At 44.7% G+C, this 21,027-nt stretch overlaps 1 protein-coding gene across 1 annotated transcript in view; it reads left to right on the forward strand.

Moving 5' to 3' along the window:
• Positions 1–21,027, forward strand: part of LRIG1 (leucine rich repeats and immunoglobulin like domains 1) — a 92,330-nt gene that overhangs the window by 25,586 nt on the left and 45,717 nt on the right. The window contains exons 2-3 of the mRNA XM_064667248.1: positions 10,838–10,909; positions 15,724–15,798. Coding sequence (XP_064523318.1) covers positions 10,838–10,909; positions 15,724–15,798 — 147 coding nt within the window. The remainder of the gene's footprint in view (positions 1–10,837; positions 10,910–15,723; positions 15,799–21,027) is intronic.

Consider the following 21,027-nt stretch of genomic DNA (forward strand, 5'->3'; position numbering starts at 1 on the left):
CTAATGCAGGAGTTATGCCAAAAAAGTGTGAATGCTGTGATAAAGTGAGGGTAGAGGAAGCCATCTCTGCTGTTCTCGGGGCGTGTGCAGAGAAACAAGTTTATCGAGGAAAATAGCTTTGCTTAGGACCTAAAATAGGGAGTAAATTAACTTGAAAGTCTTTTCTGGCTTTTCATTGTCAAGTGAAAGATAGTTTCATGCTATATTGATTTACTTTGTTATGTGGCAAATGCATTATATATAGCTTGGCTTTTATTTCTCTTGATCTAGGTGGAAATGGTTTCTTTTAAATGCAGCCTTTCCATCTTGAAGGTCAATTAAACCAGGTTGGAGGTCAGATAAAATAAAAGGGACAGAACATTTGCTTCTTCTTGTATCTATTTCTGTAACGTTACCAGTGCATGTGGTTTTATTTCTAGCATTTTGTTCCTGGGGCTTCCTCTAAGACTGAACAAACTGAATCAGTTGGATGCAGTACAGCTTCCAATTTGGGGTTAGAAATGCATTAAATTGCTTGGTGCTTTGTTGGCAGTGTAGAAGTGCTTGGAATGGAAGTGCATTGTGATTGGACATTGATTACTTGAAAGGAAAGAGGGTGGATGCTTGTGTAAACCACACACCTCCAGCCAGGATGGCCACCTTAGGTTTTTTTAGCTTAAAATCTGCAGGTTTTTGCCCTTTAAAATGCTGTTCTTATTACAAAGAAGAACTATTTTTAAACTGGAAAGGGAGAGCTGTCTGCCATGTGTTTCTCACACCTCTGGGGGATTAGAGCTGGCCTGCAACAGGCAGCACTGCCAGCCATGGACTGCCACTGGACCAGGCAGGGCCAAGCCTCACTCACTGTGGGCTCTGCAAAGGGGTGATTCCAGGTGTGGGCTGAAACTTTTGTCATCAAGGCCTGGTGGTCTCCCATCCCAGTGTGCAGGGTGTGCACACATGGTGCTGCTGGTTAATTGCACCAAAGTCTTGTGCCTGGTTGTGTATTTACTAAATTAATATTTCTGATAAACAGTGGTGTTGGAGTAGTGGAAAAAATGTTGTTTTGGCTAGTTAAGCACTCTAAGCCTACCAGAAATGCTTGCAGACATGATTGAAACCACTTGGATCCCCAAGGAGAGCAGAACGCACTGCAATTCTGTCTTCTAGGAGAAAACTTATCTTAAAATATGGATTATTGAGTAATTGACCTTGGAAGCTTTCTAAAATCGTGGATACTTCTGAACAGTGTTCAAGGAATTTCTGAATTCTCCTTCTCTCTGTGCTCGACTTGTAACCCACAGCTGGATTGTGCAAAGTCATGTAGTGGGAGGGCTCAGTTGCCAGCACTCAGGCGTTGCTGTGGGTCTTCCCAAACATTTGAAAAAGCCAAAGGTTTAACATGGTTTATCTGCTGTGAGTACTTGTGAAAAATTGCACAACATTCAGATGAAAATATTTGCTTTGCAGAAGGAGCCATTTTTGAAACTGTAAATAGCACTTATTGCTTATTTATCAGTGTAGCTCTTGTTATTAGTTAAAGGAGGCTTAGCAGTTCTAAGGTAGACATGTATAGTAAATTATATAGTTGTTAATCTTCAATAAATTGGTTTAACATGTTGAATACACAGTGGGAAACATTAATTGAAAATGTTACTAAAGAAGTCATGGCCTTTTATTGATTTACTGAAGAGACACAATGGTGATGGAAGCAGGAGCAATTTGTTTTGTGTTTTGTTTATGAGCTGGGCTATCCAGCCATTGCTTCAGTGGTTTAAGACACAGAGTGCTTTTCCTTGTTGGATGCAAAATCACCAAAAAAAATTTTCTATCAAATTAGAGAAAGGTGAGTTTGCTTGTATGCAGTGGAGCAAACAGCTTGCAGGGGTTTGGTTTTAGGGTATGTCTTTCTCATGACAGTAGTCAGCACTTTAATTAAAGCAATAAACCCTATGGGTGTTTGGGGAGATGAAGGGTGGAGTTTTATTTGCGGGTTAAAAAAAACCTTCCACATCCTGCTTTTCCTTCCAGCTTCTTACCTGTCACAGGTGGTAAAGCAGGATTGCTTTATGTGAAATTAAATACAGTTATTTTTATTTAGATGTCCATGCCCCCTTTGAAATGTGTTTTTGCTTTGATGCAATCCTTGGAGCTGATGGCTCAGTGTGTTTTGGAGAGGATCAGTCTCCTTCAGGCAGTGCAGCTTAATAGGAGAGGCAAATAAAGTGAAAAATTGCTGCAATTAAATACTGCCTGCTCTAACCCTTGCAGGATCCCCTATTCCCTACACACAATACTGCCTTTGACTGGGCTGCCTTGTCGGGAGCAGAGGAACGTGCAATCCTGACGGGAGGGTTTGTAGCCTCAGTGACTGTGGGCTGTGCCTGCTCATGGTGTTCTTTTCAGAGGCAGAGAAAGCGTTGTTGAATACCTGGTCATTCCTGCTTCCTTTGCCCTGCCATCTTCTGTTGGTTTGAGTCCCAAACTCGCTGCTGGGAAGGGCTGTCAGTGTCCCCAGGAAAGAGAAGGGCTGTAAATGCCATGAGCACTGCTGGGTTAGCGGGGGTACATTGCAGGTACAAGGGCTCACAGTCCTCCCTCTGCCACTGAGACCATTGGGTGACTTTGAAATCACTTCACTTCTTGAAATCTCACTTTACTCTTTTTGGAACGTGGAGCAGTTGAAATACTGGGAAAACTCTCAGTGAGTGGGCTGGAATCAAGCCCCCTCATGTCTCTTCTGATGTTGCAGAGGGATAGCAAAAGGTCCATAAACACCTGAGTTACCCAAGTGCTTTGTACATATGTTGTGGAGTATTTGCATATATGTATGATTATGTAGATTAAGTTGAATATAATTTTTCTGTCTTAAAATAGGGGTGTTCAAAGGAGATGATATTCCAAGAAAAAGAAAAAAAGCAGACAAGAACTCCCGTTTTGCTAAGGTTATTAAAATAGGAGGAAACGAGATCCTAGGTTTTGTCAAAACACATTTGTGTAAATCAAACAGGGCCTAAAATAAGGTGACACTGCCCTGTTGAAAGAGACAAACAAGGCTGTAAAAGTTCCTTGGTGCAGATGTGGAAGCCCCAGCAGCAGTGTAGTGTTACCCAGTGCTCCTGCGAAGAACTCCTGCCTTTCCTTAGACACCAGGAGTGTGGTTGCTCTCCTGTGCTGCCTGTTGGAGCCTGGGAGTCGACAATAATGGAAATATTTACATTTACAGCCTTGTGTGAACAGACCAGCTGTGGTGGGTGCTCACCAGGCTTATATGTGCAGGCACCTCTACGTGCCAGAAGTGTGGTCTGTGCGTGGTGAAAGAGCTGTGAGCACAGAGTGACAGAGCAAGGAGAAGGGACAGGGCTCAAAATGTACCCCAGAAAATTACTTAAAGGTAAGATAATTCCTGAATTCCTTGAGCCATATCAACCACATGCTAAATTAAATTGTAGTGTGGCATAATGCTTCTCAGTGATGTGGTTTTAATTAGTATTCTTTGCATTAATGGCCCCATGCCTCTGCTGGAATCGGCGTGGTACCGATTCTTTGGGGATCATGCTGCAGGAATTTCCTTTAGACGGTATCGTTGGTCATGACTGAGAGTGATTCATGGTGCAGTTTTCTTGGTGTCTGGATGACCTCTCAAAGTTTGTCTTCACTGTCAAATTAGCTCATATTATGGCTTGAGGGTTGCCCTTAAGTTGACTCCCTTCTGCACATAAAGCCCCTTATATGAGCAGGCTATTAACCCAAGCTAATATGATGCTGCTGCTGCTAATTTGAACAAGGACATAAGTAAAGCCTGAGTGAGCACATTTGCTGAGCTGCTAACAGAACCTCTCAGTGGTGGGGCACAGCTTCACCCTCGTGGGTGCCCTGTGTCTTCCCTGTGTCTGTAGAGCCTCCTTCTCTCCAAAGCACTTAGAGCAGCCATCTGGGACATTCTCCTCTGTGGTGCCCGGTGTTTTGTTGCTCTTCCCTCCTTTTGGGAGGTAACTGATGCTTGGTGTGGGATATTTCCGTGCTCCATTTCAAGAGTCTCTTGTAAGCTGGATGCTTTGCCCAGGCAGGCAGCACACTGTAGTCAGGGTACACTGTAAAAGAAATCACAAGGGGCTCAGTTTGGGGTGGAGTGGTTGGAAAGATGCCTGACTGAAAAGGACCTGGGAGTGCTGGTCAGCAGCCGCTGAACATGAGCCAGTGTGTGCCCAGTGGCCAAGAAGGCCAGTGGCATCCTGTGGCCAGCAGGACCAGGGCAGCAGTGATTGCCCCCTGTGCTGGGCACTGGTGAGGCTGCACTTCAAATCTGGGGTTTGGTTTTGGGCTTCTCACTACAAGACACACACTGAGGTGTGTGTGTCCAGGAATGTGTCCAGGGAAAATACAGTGGAGTTGGGGAAGGGTCTGGAGCACAAGTACGATGAGGAGCAACTGAGGAAGCTGGGGTTCCTTAGCCTGGAGAAAAGGAGGCTCAGGGGAGACCTTATCCTCTCTGCAGCTACCTGGTGGGAGGGTGTAGCCAGGTGGGGGTTGTTCTCTTCTCCCAGATAAGAAGCAATAGGGCAAGAGGAAATGACCGAGAGGTTTAGGTTGGATATAAAATCGTTTTCACTTGGAAGATGGTCAGGCATTGCAACAGGCTGCCCAGGGAAGTGGTGGAATCACCATCCCTACAAATGCTCAAAAAACATGTGGATGTGGCAACTGGGGATGTGGTTTACTGGTGGATGTGGTAGTGCTGGGTAAATGGACTCGATGATCTTGGAGGTCTTTTCCAACCTCAGCAGTTCTGTGATTCCAGGTATTGCTCAGCAGTGAGTGGGAGATCATGCTTGAGGCTGAACTGCAAGACACAGTGTGGATGCAGAGCCCTTCAGTGCAAAACATGTATTATTTCTGCTCTGTATCCTTCCTGGGGAAGGAACTGTGGGCCTGTTATGCTGCATTTGGGAGCAGTAAAATGGGAGGTGAGGGTGATGAAGGAAGAAAGGGGTGTAAGGATCTGGAGGTTTATATCAGTTTAGCAGGTGGATTCAAAGGAAACCCAGGAATGGTTGTGGTGGGCTGGGTGAGAGATTTCTCCAAGTCGAGGCTTTGACTTCTGGCAGTGCATCAGCCACTTCAAAGGAACCTGCAAGAAATCCTCCAGAAGGTAATTAAGGGCTGCATGTCTGGTATGTGAAAGCTCTTCCTGACTCTCATCACTGTGATGGCAACTCCATTTAGTGGTGATTCGTTTTAGGGAGAACTGAAAAATTCCCATTTCAGGGAATTGCTGTGCAGTGCAGATGTGAGCAGCTGGCACTAGAGGCAGGAGCTGTTTGGCTGCTCTTGTCTCATGAGAATAGAATTTGGACTTGTCCTGTGCACAAGAGTAAAAACTGGACTAAAGCTGCTTTTTTCTGCCTGACAGTCCATACAACTGCCTGCATCCATGAATCTCTTTGATCACTTAATGCTTCAGCTTGTGAGGACTCTGCCATCTCTGGCACCTTCCAAGCTTGTCTAAGAGAAATTTTGAGCGTGCTTTCTTCCCTGCACAGCTGTACACTTCTAGCATGGGCAACGTGCTCCCACTCTTTTTCCACCCCCTGGCCCTCATCCCCGGCTAATTCAGCTGCAGCCATGCTTTTCATACCCAATCAAGTGTGCATGGGGCCTCCGTTCCAGCGCTGTAAAGCCATCTACAAACATGTGGGAAGAGGATGGTGCCTATTCAGTAAGCTGCAGACTAGGCAGCTATCTTTCGACGGATGAGCCAGAGGAATTTCTGTCGCAGGGCTCAATTGTTCTGGGCTCTCGGCTCCCTTTTGTGCAGGAGCAATGAAAAGTTGTGTTATGACAATGGTTGACAAAGTGTTTAAATGAAAGCCACAGTTGGCAGTGGCAGAATTTCAAGCCATCCTCTTTTTCTTCAATGCCTGTCATCAAAAGGTGCAGAAGCGCTTTTGACATAATCTTCTGCACTGACAGATAAATGGTTTTGACGTAAGGGTCGGAAACCTTCACCTCTCTGAACAGAATTCAGCCATCGTCGTGGTGAGCAGAGACCAGGAGCCACATATGTCTCTATTCCTTTGTCTAGGGAGACAGCCACCTCTGTTCTCTAAAGAGAGGTGGCTTTCCTTTGCACTGGTCAGGTTCCCAAAGCAGAGCCAAAACCTGTTCATGAACTCCCAGTCTGCCCTGCACTTTGGCCAAGGAGTTAGGATTGGCATCTCATGGTTCAGAGAACTGTCTGATGCTTCCTCACTGGCAAGCAGGACTCTTTCTGTGACAGCATTATTACTTTTAGGAGGTGGTTTGAAGGCAGGCTACATATCTGGTTATTTAACAAGGCTTTCTTTTCAGTCTCTGCAGTGCTCAGTGATCCACAGTGCCAGTTTCTTAATGCCAGCTGAAGGCAAACATTGCTTTCTTATTTAGAGACTGGAATGGCTGAATAGACAGAACAGGGGCCTTCCCATATTGATTTAGCAGGCTCTCAGTTCCTGTTCATGGGCATCTTACTGACAAAAGGGGAAACCCCTGCATTGTTGGATTAGCCAATACAAGGAAGAATTGAAGTATGTAATGGATAAATAATATGCAGAGCACTTCTCATGCCATTAAGTCAGAATAAAGTTAAAAATCCCCCACAAACTCTCCCAGTTCAGTAGAAGCTGATCTGAAAAAAATCCAGCTGAATGTTAAGGGCCACTCAAGTTGTTGCTCTGCTTTATCTTCTCTGCCAGCTGCAGAAACTTCTGACCTTTGTAGGATGCTTCCCTGAACTCACAGCCCAGGCTCTTGTCCCAGATTTCTATTGGTTGAGTTCTGTTTTCTTTCCATAGTTGCCTTGGAGGGATCAAAATATCCTCCCATGAGTAATTCAGCAGAAACATGTACCCATGCAGAGGAGCAGGCAGAGCTCTGGGCAGTCTGTGTGGGTATGCCCACGTTTGGGCTCAGCTTAACCCTGTGTTAGGTGCCAGGAAATGGGCAGGACACACACCAAAGACATGGACTCTTGGGACTGGCATAAAACACTGTAGATGATGCTTTATAAACTGCCACTTTGAAGAGATGCCCAGGACGTGAGATAGCTCAGATGGTTTAGAGGAGTGCTGATTTGGGAAAGGCTTTGGGTGTTGATGGCTCTTTCTTTGAAGAAGACATTTTGGAATACTGATGGCAGAAGCATTTGTTCAGTGATACATTGGGTACTGCGTGGCATCATCCCAAGGGGCTCCTCAAGAAGGAATGCATTCTGTGCTACGGGAGAGCAGTAAATGTGACAGCTTTCAGCAGTGGGACAGCTGTGCCCCCAGGCTTGGCATCTCCACTCAGCTTGGAGAGACCAAACTGGTGGGAATGTTACGGCCCCTGCAGTGCTTCATGCACTGCTGTACATTTGGGACCCACGCTTGGGGTGGGGGAGCATCATGTGCACCCATGACCTCAAGTTTTGAGTTCCCTTCTTTATTTGCATTACTGGAGCCCAACCAAGACTGAGGCCTCATTTCATCAGCATCGGGCAAACCAAGACAATACCTACCTCAATTTTATTTACAGTCTAAATAGACAAGACAGACAAAGGGTGGCTGTGGAAACAAAAGCTCCAGAGAGGTGATGTGACATGACCCGGTCACACAGCAGGAGATTAAGAGAGCCAGGAATAGACGGAGGTTTCCTGACTTCCAATGATCTATCTATTGGAGCACGTTAATTCTTTCTCTCACTTAAATGCTGTGACTTGCATGCCAAATAGTGCCTAGTGAGGGAATCTGAGTTCTGGGAAACACATCCTTTGATTGCTAATGCTTAAGGCTAGAAATTCTTGGGTATTTTAATTTAAGTTTTAAAGTAAAGCTAGTGTGAGAAATTCAGTAAACTTTATTTTGGCATATCTGTGTAATTTCAAGTCTCCTGCTTATTTTGTACTGATTGTATTTCTAGCTTGCATTTCCCCACTGATTTTGGAGCAGTGTATTGTATGTTTGGTGAGGATAGGTGGTGGTCGGGGTGGGTAGAACAGGGAGAACTGAAGACTTGGGCGTACAAGAAGTCGGAGTTCACCTGCATTTCTGCAGCAACCATTGAAAATTTTGTTGCTGAAGCAATGAAATACGGCTGTGCTGTCTGAAGAGCCAGCTACTTGTGCAGTGACTTGGGTTTTCAAACATCTTGAATGGCAGCAACAATAATCAGAAAGTCATTTTGGATGATGTTAAACTGTGGCCGTGAAATCCCTCAATTTACGAAGACCTTTGTTTTTTTCACTTGTGAACTTCTGAGGTTCATATCAGTGTCACTCAGTTCTTGAGCTCTGGCTAAGCCAGGGATCTGGTCCTTTTGACAAATGTAGGGATGATCAGTTTGGTGCTTTTGATTCTCGGGGGTTTTTTTTTCTTCATAAAATAGCCCCTTAGCCTATTACAGAGGAATGTGTTGAGGAGAAATACATAACCTTAAGAAATGCAATGGTTGGCTGCAGTAAAGGCATAGAAATACATGAAAACAGATGGATTCATGCACGGTCATGTCCACAGTTGTATTTCCCTCTTACAGTTTGTCACTAGTATTCTATGTCGGCTTGGTCTTTATTGTGTTGAGCCTATGGGACGTTACTTGTTGCATTTTCTCTTTTGCCTGTGGATCAAGCAAGGACAAGCTCCAACCTGATCTTGCTGTGTGGTTTTAAAAAAAAAAAGTAGTAATGTAATCTGTGGGCAAATTGCACTTTAATTCGTAATTGTGCTATGAATATGGACTTGGCTTTCAAACGCACTCCGAGTTTAAACTGCAGTTTGACTTTTATTTAGATAAATGCCTTTGAGTTCATAGTGAAATGGATATCTGCTGTAGGCTGGTATTGATTTAAAGGTCTCTTGAGTGTTTTAAAAGACAGTAGGGGCTTACAGGACAGCATATTTTAAACCGAGATGCTTGGTTAGGTTTTACACTCCCATATAGCTTCAGTTCTAGATTCTGTTAAGAGCCAGCCTGTGTTGTTGATTTGTAGAGCCTTCTTCCACAGCAGCTGTTGGCAAAAAATTGAACATTTCGGGCAAGATGCAAGGAGCTGGCTGCTCTGAAATGGGGAACAGCATGATCATGAGAGCTATCAAATGATTCCTTTGTGCTGGGGAATGCTTTGAGGATTTCCCATAAATGCATTATAAGAGGGCAGGTGATCAATATCTGCTTTTTAGCTTGAAGGGGGTGTTGATCGCTTTGTGCTAATCATGTGGAGTTGTTAAGCTTTGTAGTCTTTCAAGTCTTGGTTATTTGTAAGGTTGCTGTGGGCCCAAGTTTTTCTTTGCATTCCCACAGAGTGCAGTGGGTTGGCACGAGTGGTTCAAGCAGGTGGTTTCCATCAATGCTGTTCTGCCCTTTTTTTGTGTGCCTCAGTTCTTGTGTCATGTAGCTTGGGTTCAGTAGGTGCCTCAGTGACTTAGGTCCTGTTTACCTGTTTGGGTTCCAGACCTGCTTGTATTCTGTGGGCCCAGTTTTAAAGCAAGGAAAAACACAAACCAGGGAAGATTGGCTGGTTTTCTAGTCAGACTGGCTTGGTTGTTTGAATAAGCAACTCAGTGTTTGAAGGCTTATCTAAAATCAGGCCATGGATCTTTTGGGTTGTGTTCAGAGGTGCAGTAAGAGGGTGTAACCTCCCTGCAGAGGAGACAGGAGGGATGAATTTTACCCACGGTAATATCCTAGAGCAGGGTGTGGAGCAGAGTAAAATTAAAGAAGGTCCCCCTCACAATTTCCTTACAATTCACTGTGGTTGCTTTTCTGCTACCACCCATCAATTTGCCTCCTCCCTCTTTAGATTACACTCTCACAGAAACATGCCAGCACTGCACAGATCACTTAATTACCACTTGTTACTTTCTGCATCATTAGTCACTAAGTCTTAATTGATCTGTGTTATCCTGGTTAGTCCCTGGCTGCAGGTTTGACCTGTCTTGTGTAGTGTGCTTGTCTTGGAGGGAAGACTCTGCTGTTCAGCTTGTGGTGCTAAAACAGAGTGTGGCAAAGCTCTTGCTTGTGGTTTTTAGAGTTGGTACTTTATTTGCATTATTTTGGCTGTTTGCTGGCCCTAGCAATCCTTGCAGTGTGTTCCTTCCCAAAGCATGGTGAGCTCTGGATGTGTTTCCAATCAGGGATGTCCTGTGAGATGGGTCTGCTCTACCACTGGTCTGTTTTCAGATAATTGAGCACAACCCATTTGCTGTCCATCAGTGAAGTGCTAGAATGTGATTGAGATTTGGGCTGTTGGGTAGCTGGAAGGTGTTGGTTGAGGTTGTTGAGAACCAAAGCATGTACTGCTGCAGGGCTGAAAGCTGTATTCACTGGTTAGAAAAACATTTACTGATATACTAATAATATAACCTTGTTAGAAAATGTAGTAAGTGTGTAAGCATCTATATGTGCACATTTTGTGTGTAACACACAGTGGTATGAAAAAATACTCCATGTGAATATAGCTATAAAATATTTAGTGGACAGTTTGTTGATTGTTTCAGTTCAGACTTTAATTTGTCAGGAAATATCCTATTCATCTGTGATTAGTTTTGTGGTTGTGAATAACCAATAGTAAAATAATAAATGTAATTGTGTAATACGAAGACAAATTAAAACCACACTAATCTAATGCAAAGGAGGGAAAAGCTTGGGGAGAGATAGATAATATTTCTGTCATGGAACTAAACTCAGTCTTGTATTCAGCAGGAAAGTGCTGCTCTGCCATTTAAGTTCTCTCTTTTAAAAAAACCCAAACCCTCCCAGTGTAGTCCAGGATAATTAAGATGACTGTGTTTTGCTGAGCAGGGGAACTGCAGTTTGCTGATCCCACTGTCTTTTATTTTAACAGAAACCTGAGCTACAACAAGTTGACAGAGATTGATCCTTCTGCCTTTGCAGAGCTGTCGAACCTGCAGGAAGTGTAAGTATTCCTTCAAATGTTTTAATTGTATTTTGCCAGGGCAGCTTGTGGGCCACAGGGAAATTTTATCTCGTTTCCTAAGACAGCACCTTCCTTTAGCTAACTTGAATGAGGTCCGACTTGGTGTGGAGGGTGTTTTTTTTCTCCATATTGTACCTGTCCTGTTTTGTTTTTTTTTACTAATCAATTAGCAGAACACAACATTCCAATTAAAACAGCAGAACTGTTATTGGAAATCATTGGAGTTTGCCTCCCTCAGTCTTGTGCAATGCTCCCAGGGAGCAGTTCAGCCAACACACCTGAACATACACACAAAGCTCCTTGCTGAAAGGATAACCCTGAAGCAAGGCAGAACAGCCTGGATTGTGATACCTGATGCCAACCTAGCCCAAATCTCCCAGGAAACAAAGGTGTAGTGTAGTGGATAACAAAGCACTTAACTGTGTCTCCTCCTTTCTCAGACATTTGTACTCCTTTTGGAACCAGAACAAATTCTGTTTGAAGTCTGCCAGGAGAGGCTAGAACAGCAGAGCTGTCTTCTGCTCCAGTGGGGAAGAGAAGGAGCTGGTGAAGGTCTCAGTGGCTCTGCCAGACCCCCCTTGCTGGCAAAATAAACTTTTTTGGGGGGGAATCGCAGGATTTCCAAGCTCCTGATCTGTGTAGAGGCTCAGCAGTTACACTCACAGTCAGCCATTCACAGGGATTCCTGGAGCTCCGATTTTGGGTTTGGAAAAACGAAAGTGACTGAAATTGCAGGCGGTGGGTTGAGGTAATGAGCTCGTGTTTGACTGGTGAATCGCTGGCATACTTGAGGTTTGGGCTCTGTTTGAAGAGCTACTGATGCCTCATGGGAAACTGAAAAAACATTTCCTTTCAGAAACAATACTGTGCTCTGTTTGTATCGTGCATTTTCTCTTGTCATCTGTCAGTTTTCATTAAGTTTTGGCTCTGGGGCTCAAAGAGGGGCCAGATCCTGTGATTCTCAAATTGGCAGAAGGTGGAACTCTGCCTGACTGATGCCAGATTGGAGTATGGGGATTATTGTAGCATCTCTCCCCTGACCTGATTGCCCCTGGCTCCCCTGCTTACACTAATAGTAGGGACTTGCTAGGAATCATGACTAAGTTAGGAATATGCATCAGGAGTGACTGCAGTGCTCTGAAATCAGTTCCTCATGATCATCCTCAGAGAGAAAGTGATGCAGGTCAGCAAAACGCTGCCTAAAGGATCTGTTTTCTCAGCTTCTCTTTAAACTGTGGAAAACTTTAAATTACTCTGGGCTTAAAGAAGAGAATTGCAGCCCTGATCCCATGAGACTTTTGAATTATCTTAACATGACTGTGGCTTAGCAATAGCTTTTATTCGTGGAAGTGCCTGAAGGCATGTGACTTCAGGGGAATGGGGTGAGAAATGTGCATGGCTGCTGATTCCTCGGGGAGGGAACTCCCTTGTGCAAAGTGCTGCACGTGTGGAGGGCAGGACAAGCCCTGCACTGAACAGTTAGACACTATAAAAAGGTGTCAGGGTTTTGGGGGAGGTAATGCAGCCCACAAAGTAATGGTGAAGATGGGAGCTGCTTGCTGTGTCAGAAAGGCAGGGTTAGGGAGCAGGGAGAGAGCATAGGACTGAGTAGGAGGGAAAGGGAGCAGTCAGAAATGGGAGACTGGAAGGGAGGCAGAGGTCTGGAGCAGAGCCTGGAAGGCAGGCTCTGGAAAGTGTGAGGGAGAAGCTCTATTAAAAGCCCTATCTACCAATCTTGGTTGCTTTTCAATAACAGCTAAACCACAGACCACTGAAATAAACTTCATTTCACAAGGAGAACCACATCTGTATTGCCAGAGCATCTCCTTTCTGAGGGTTTTTTTAAGCACTTTACAAACATTCATGAAATAAGCATCATGCTGTGGCATGTCTTGAGAACAAGTCAGTGTTTTGCTGTGCATGCTGCGCTGGGCAAACCAAGGCACCCTCAGGGAAAGAGATTGCCCCAAATAATAGATGCATTGATAAGACCTGAAACCTCCCATGATGCTTCAAACATGGTGTCTGTGGTTCCTGAGCATTACATGAGGCTTAAAACTCTGTGTGTGTCTCTCTATGTGAATAATTAGTGTGATGTATTTTGAAAACATCTTGCTTTCCCCTGATTTTAAGAAAATGTCTGCAGACCAAAGGATTTAAACTTTATAGCTTATCTTGGATGCTCTGTTGTGCTTTACTGAGATTGTGATAAAGTAATAGCAGAACTTACCCTACACTTTTTCCTTTCCCTGGGTTTAGGCAGTTGTTTGTGTGGTTTGTTTTGGTGGCCTTTTTGTGGTTTGAGCAGCTTTTCTTTCCTTTAAAGCTTTAAGTCTGTGTGGGATGAAATTTAGTGTCTCAAAGTGGCACGAAACACTGTGATCCCACATGCTCTGAAATAAGTGGTGGAAGCTCAGGGGGTGTGCTGGGGTGGAATGTTACTTTCCTTCAGGATGCCTGTGCTTTCTCTCATCTCTTTTGGTGGCTTCCTCTAATGACAATCCCTGGGGTCCATCCATTCTTGTACCTTGTTTGGAAGGGTGGGATGGAGGGTGCTGCTTTGGGGGTAGGCCCTGTGGTCCTTTCTGGGGTTTCCTCAGGTCATATGGATCATGGGATCCACAAAAGTGATGGTTGCGTGGCTCTGCGATTTTCCAGCCTCATTTGTAACAAAGAAGGTAGTAGCTGTGCTAAAATTCCTCTCCAAACAACTCACCTTTTATTTTCTAAAGTGCCTTTTACTGAAAGCTCTGGAGAGCTGTGCTATTTTTGAGCAGGCTCCATTTCAGCTTGACACCATCCTGGCAACTGGACTGTAAATATTTTATACGGGTGGCCCCCCCCCCTCCTCTGCCTCAGCATCCAGAGGCAGCGGGTTTGTGTCATCAAAGGCAAGGGCTGGGGAAGAGAAAGGAGACTGAAAGTTTAAATTCGTTGAGCCTGGCTGTTCTGGTTTGAGGTTTTTTTCCTCTTTTTTTTTTTTTTCTTTTTCATTCCTTTACATGGGAGAAGGGGAAGATGAGTGGGAAATCCCAGGCAAATACTGAACTTGGCTGTCTCCTCTATGTCAGCAACTGGTGCCTGTGAGCCAAGAGAGAAAACGAGGTGGGAGAACCACTTCTGACTGACTCCTGACATGACAGGAGGCTGATATATGAATATCACACTTATGTCAGAGGAGGCTTTACCAGTTGTTAGACACTGGTTGGTGTTGGAGCTGCTTAGCCAGACTTGACCCAGGCTAGCAGGGGGTGGGCCTAGTTATCCTCCTTCTCCCATGGCTTTTCAAAAGATGCTCAGTTAGATGTTAATGAAGACATGGCACAAATAAGCATTTTAATGCTCTGTCCAGCTTGCTCTGTAGCTTTGGAAGCTCTAGACCTTGCTGTAATATGAGCAAGAGTGATCTTTTAGTTGCAGAGTGGAGCTCCTTGCTGAACTGCAATGCATCTGGCTGGCTTTTTTTCCCTTACATTTTAAGGCATGGGCATAATGTCAGAGGCAGAGCTGAGGCTGAGGAAAGCTTTTATCCCAGCAGTGCCTGGAACAACTCGTGAAATCAAATATCTTGCCTCCTCTTGGAGGAGCCAGAAGGGAAGCTCTGGGATGCATGTACCACTGCCCTCTCCCACCTGCCAAAAGTAGTTTGAAAGGAAAGAAGAAAAAAAAAAAACCCAGCAACATAATTTAGGATTGCCCCAACGCCTGCCTGTGGCTTAGCACACCTGGGCTGTGCAGCTACAGGGTGCTCTGCTTCTTGCACTCAGACTGTGATCTTTCCAAGATTCCCCGAGGAAGGGGAGCAGTTTGAAGGCCACCAGTGGCTGATGGATGGGATCAGAGGTGGGTGGGGGTCCTGGGGAGCCCCCGTGTGCCTCCCACCTCAGCCTGGCTGGGGCTTGGCTTTAATGGCTTCAGCATGTGGTGGTGAGGGGGGAGCAGGCAACGTGGCTGAGAAATTAGGTAATTTTCAAGCAGCCAGACAAGCGACTGTTACAGTAATTAATTGACTAATTCACCATACAAACAAGGGCTCTTTAAACCAAGGAAGAGCCGGTCACATGGCAAGGATCTGTTTTCAGTCAGAAAAACACTTCAAACATTAGGCCATTGAAGGGGACGTTTTTTGTGCTGGCGTTTGCAGGAGTGGGAGGTCTGTGATTCCCCTGGGGGGCTGCACTGTGGTCCCCAGCCGGATGCAGCAGGTCCCCTGTTTTTGGTGGCATTACTGTGGCCAGCACCACTGTTTTGTATGTGTGCTGCTGGCTTTGTGGGGAAATCCCTGTGGGATTTCCAGAGGTTTTCCTGGTGTGGAGAGGATGCCTGAGGCTGGCACTCTCTTGTGCTCCCAGGCCCTGACCTGGCATGGAGGGACAAGTGAGGTTTGCTGCTTGGGGAAGGGGTTAAATCCATGTCCTGAGGCAGTGGGACCCATGGCTGTAGGTGCCAACAGTGTCTTGTCTCAGGCTTGCCTCTGTCATGACTGGAAACTTGGGCAGATGGAGGGCTGTGGCACAATGCCTTCCTCAGTGGCCCTTTAAGGGAGTGGGTGGAAGGGGGGGGGAAAAGCCTTGATCTTATAAAGACACTACTGTGGGACCGGTGGTGGTGGCTCTCATGCATTAAAGAATAAGGTGGGACCATCAGAGCCCCAGACAAATGTCATTTCTGCCCAAATATCAGTGTTCCTGGAGATGTGGGGGGCTGGATAAGGGAGTGCCATGGCCATCCCCTGCTCCCATAGGCCTGGTCACAGGCTGCTTGCTTTAGCCATTCATTTCTCTTTGTTGCAGGCGCCTGGACAACAACGAGCTGACCACCATTCCCTCCCTGGGATCTGCTGCTTCCAGCGTCCGCTTCCTCCACCTGTAAGTCACTGCAGCCTCCTCCAGCTTTGGGCTCTCTGTGGGTGGGTTTAGCTGCCTCTGAGGGTTTCCTGTGTGTCATCCTCATTGCTGCTGAGTCTAGATTTCATTAATGGGCTGTTGGCACCTTAATTAAGAAATCTCACCTGGAGTAGCATGATTAGCATGAGGTTGGACCCAGCTAATGTTGTTCATATGGTCAGTGGTAACTTACATCAGTAAACTCCACATGTTGGTTGCATATTGAATAAAACTTTTATTTTCTTCATCTGCCTTTGGGTTTCAACCATTATGTCACACTTGTGCTATTAAAGGAGTATATAATTTTACCTTTTCTTTATTGTTCTTTTTTTCTCCCTGGTCCTGTTCTGATCATTTCTTCTTTTCTCTTAAAACCAGAGACTGTTCACATCCTCATCTTTCATTCCAGACCTGTTTTTATGGTCTCTTTCAGGTCTTTTTTTTTTTTATTATTTTTCTTTTGAGAGAACAGTGGTTGTAAAGCTAGGTTCCAGCAGAAGGTTTGAAGTTCCTCACTTTGGTGTAGATGACCACAGAAGCGTTAGACACCTGAGAGCCCTTGTGTATCTTCCACAAGGATCTTGGATTGATGGTGCTGCTGAAGGGAATAAAAACATTATAATATCAAACTATTTAATACCTTAAGAGTGTGGATTTCTAAAATTATTTTTGCATGTGTCTGCTTGTAATGCACACCGAGAAGGAATTTTGCTGAGGTGTGCATGATACCTCCCAAGTTCCTGGGAAGGGGAAGTGTTCATAGCTAATGGGGACTTCAGCAAAGTGCTAGAACTGTTTGAGTGATGGCTTCCAGCCTGCAGTGTACACCTGCAGGCAGGTATCCATATTTACCATGGATTTGCTACTTTTTGTAGTGGAAAATACCTGTCACCATACGACCAGGTGATTGGCTTCTCATGCTCAAACTACTCTGACTTACTCTGAGACAGCCTTGATCTGCTGACTAAAAGTACATTCCTGTCACTTAAATCAAGGACAGAATTGAGTGAACTGGCACTCTTCCTGCTCTTCCATTAGGCAGTGTTAAAATATGCAAAACAGAACAACTCCCTCACTGCCTTAATTCAGTTTAAGGATCTTCGCTTCAAACTGGTGTCCATATCTCACTCCTGGCATGAAGTGAGTTTAGCTTTTGTTGGAGATACGGTGCCTTTGATGTGGTTCTTGGGAATACCATGTTCCTGCAGGGCTTACCAAGAGCCAAAGTGCTCCATCAGTGCTGGATCCAACAAGCATCTCTGTTGGATGCATAAATAACCACTTCACCTCCTGGGCGCAGGGGAGGGTTGTGTCTCTGCAGTTATCGGGCCTGTCAAATGTCACATGGAGTTGGTGTGAAACCATCTTGTTTGATTTCTGCCCCTTGCCACTGCCTCTCCCTGCTTCTGTGACCACAGGTGCAGTCTGGGTGCATGGTCTGGGGGCTGCAGGGCAGGGTGGTGCCTCCCCTGACACGGGAAGGCATCTGCCTGCTACTTGATCTGAGCTCACCAGGCTGCTGCATAACCCTGTGTGTTGTGCATCGGGATTCAAAAAAGAGCTCCAGAAATCTGATTTATGGGTGGAAAGCTTGCATAGAATTTGCCATTCAGGATATAGTTCTAGGCCCCCCCAAGATCGACTTTTCTTTCTCATGAAGTCTATAAATGATCTGAGTCTCACAAGCCCCTGTTGTTATTTTTGCTATTAATTTAACCCTTGGCAAGGGACCAAATTGCTGGAGCTTTGGGTTTTTTATTCTTGAAATGAAATGAGTAGTTTGGAAGGGAGGAATAATCACTGGTGGAAGGCAGTAGATTTACAGCTCCTCTGAAATTTCAGAGTGGTGCAGAGGGAAGGGGAAGGTACAAAGCCAAGTGATAAAAGGACGGTATTCTAAACAGACCTGCTTAGTATCACTTTCCAGAAATCTGCATTGCTCTTCTCAGCTGCTACACATAAATAACTCTGATAGTGGGATTTGTAATGCTGCTGTCATACCTCTGCAAGAAGGATCTCTTTGTTTAGCTTGTTTCAGAGAATGCCACTTTTTTTTCTCCCTTGCATTTCCTTTTAATTTTTATCAGAGATAAAAATAACTTGAAAGATGTTTTAAAGTACCTGCTTCAATCGATGTTGCTGACTAACTCACATTGGAATGATTTGCTGAGGAAGTGAAGCTTTCTCCATCGTTGGGAGTCTTTAAATCAATTGGATAGCTTCCTAAAAGATGGTCCTTCAATTCAACTCCAAGTTAATGGGCTTGATTTGCAAATTGGTGGGTAAAGTTATTTAGCCTTGTGTGATGTAAGAAATCAGATTATATGGTCATACTGGTTTCTCCTGGCCTTCAAATGTGTGAAGTAATAATTGGGGAGGCTGCCAAACCAAACCCAGAGTGAAGACTCATAATGAAGACTTGTGTACTGAGAAACTGGTTTATGTTTGAGTGTATAGTGTTACAGTGTATTCTTACTGCTGAAGAAAAATAAATACATTTCCTTTTTTTTCAGTGTTTAGAAATGTGTGAAGTGTGTTTACCTCACAAACCTCTGAAGTCGGTTTTGTATATTGCATGTGGTTAAGGATTTCCAAAGGGCTGTTAATGTATTATAAAAGCAAGGGTTGTATATTTGTCACTCAAAACAGTCCTTTTGAATGAGTTACTTCATCTCTTACTCTTCTTAAACAGGGGAAGAGACTTTTTCTCCTTTAGGATATGTGGGAAAGAATTCTACCATACTGCCAAACTCACATTTTCCATAAAGATTTTCTTTAATGAGCTTTACTTTACATTCCCTGCTTTTGGGTTTTTCATACCTGTCTCCATCACCCAAAACTTGCTTGACCCCACATGTGTGTGGACCCTGGGCCACTTGAGTATTTATGTGAGAATCTGTTGCAGAGAGAATTCTCAAAGCTTTCTGCAAGTGTTTGGATGTTCTAGGCTGCAGATGGACACAGACATAACATATGTATCAAAAATGCTTTGCCCTAATAGACTGCCATGAAGTTTAGTTCAGTTTAATTATTCCTCGAAGAGTCGGTTTGTTTGCCTTGCACGTTGAAAATGCTGCCAAAGTCGTTCATCTCAACAAGAGCAAACATAAGGGACTTGATAAAGCTTTTAATAGAACAGAAGGGAAAAATAATCTATGTATGAGTTACCAAATAAAGACAGACATTAAATGCAAACATCTGTTAGTGCAAACAAAAGCCAGGAAATTCAGCTGGGAGGGGGAGAGACTGAATCTGGATTCATTCCGAAATTACATCGGAATAGCTGAGAGGAGAACCTTGCCTGAAATTCCCACAGCATTTGTAATTTAGCTGCAGTTCCTAGACTTGGACATTTGGGAGTTGATGGCAGGATGTTTTCACTGACATGCTCTTGGCTGAAGGTTTCCCATCTGAATGCAGCAAGAGTGTGTTAACTCTGTAGGCTCTCGAGGAGACTCTGTTACCTGATCTGGTGAGGAGGGGGGGAGGATGGAAGAAATTACCTATTTGCAGCAGAAATTAGTCTGTTTATCTCTAACTTCCTTGCTAACTTGGCCTGGAAGGACTCTTAGCCTTGCCTGCATGCCAAGTAAGAGGAGGACCTGAGCTACAATCAACCCTGTTACTATGAATTTCCTACAAACCCCTGAGCTCAGCCCTTACTCTGGGCCTTTCTCTGTTGCTTTGTCTACCTGCATGTGGCTAAATGCATCCTGGAAGGTTTTGGGGATGTTTGCACAGGATGATGGAGGTTGGATCCTTGTCCTCTGCCCTGGTTCCAAGGTGGCCAGCCTGGTTCAGGCAGCATCCTCTGACTCAGGCTCGCCAGCACAGGCTGTTGGGCAGCTGTAGAGCTCAGCCTGCTAACCAGACCTCTGGAGCAAGCATGGTAAACAGAGCACACTGTGCCACATCCTTAGCTGGCTAGGAATTAAGGAAGTTAACAGATTAAACACTTAAAAATAACTTTCTTTTGCTGGAAGTCTTTTAAGCCCCCAACCATTCAGGAACAAAGGGGATGGTGAGCCACAACAGTCAACTGTGTGTTAGCAACACCCAAAGCTGTCTGAGATGCTTTGGCCCCATCATCTTGTTCTGAATAAGCACAGATAACAAGGAAGTCAGAGAAGGGATTTTTGGAGCAAAAGAGTGTGAAATAGGATTAGCTGATTCACAAGAAGTGAATCAGTGACACTGCAGTGTATTTACTGGGGAAAGCGAAATCAATAGGACTACTCTGCTGCCAAACTGAGCAGAAAAGTCTCTTGAAGAAAATCAATCTTCTTTACAGACTCATTAATGTAAAGATCAATTCACATTAAACTGTGATTAAACAGAGGGCTAATAGGGGAAAGGTAAGTGATCTACTGTGCCACAGGCAAAATATATCATGTAAAATTTGAAAACGAAATACATGGAGAATTGGAAGATGGGAGTGGCAGGGAACATACGAGGGCTTCTTGTAAGGACTAGTAAGCTCAGATGCTGATTGGGGCAGCATGGTCCTCATGGAAAGAAGGGTACTCTATGGTATTCCATCTGGATGTCAGGAGTAAGATAAGTCAAAGACTGCAGCCAGTAATTTCTGCATTGAAGTCATTGCCATTTGACTTGCATGGTTTCTTGGAGAGCTTTTCCTCCAACTGTTGGGGACTTTATTATTTTTTTTTTAATGGCCAGTCTTCGCGAGCGAAGATTTTGGGAAAGGTCATTAACCCTTCCAGCCTGCGCAGTGGATTTTTTTTTTTTTTTTTAGGTGAGACACAGCGTGCGCTGAACTGAGCCCACCCTTTAGTCCTGAGGTTCATCTGCCGGGGCCGAGCAAAGCTTGGACAGTGGCAGTGAGGTCCCCAGGATGTAGGTTTGTTTAGAGTGACCTTCTCTTAGGTGGATTGCCTACCAAGGCTGACGAGCTCCACCTGCCCAGGGGGCCGGGAATCGAACCCGGGTCCCAGTGGTGAGAGTCAGGCACTCTAACCACTAGACCACCAGAGGCCCCACTGGGGACTTTATTATAGTTCTGGTTAAATTAGTCACATAGTTAGTAACATGACCCTTGTTTCTTGTCTGACTTTGATTTTCTTTGTATCTCATTAGACCTTTGTACTAGATGAGAGTTGACTGGTTTTTGCCCTAATATGGCAGAATCAGGATCATGCTATTGATCTTACTCCTGGAGCTCATCCTTTCAAAGTATAAGGCTTGGAAAAG

Source organism: Pseudopipra pipra, chromosome 11 (assembly GCF_036250125.1).
Source record: "Pseudopipra pipra isolate bDixPip1 chromosome 11, bDixPip1.hap1, whole genome shotgun sequence".
In the NCBI taxonomy this organism is placed as follows: domain Eukaryota; kingdom Metazoa; phylum Chordata; class Aves; order Passeriformes; family Pipridae; genus Pseudopipra; species Pseudopipra pipra.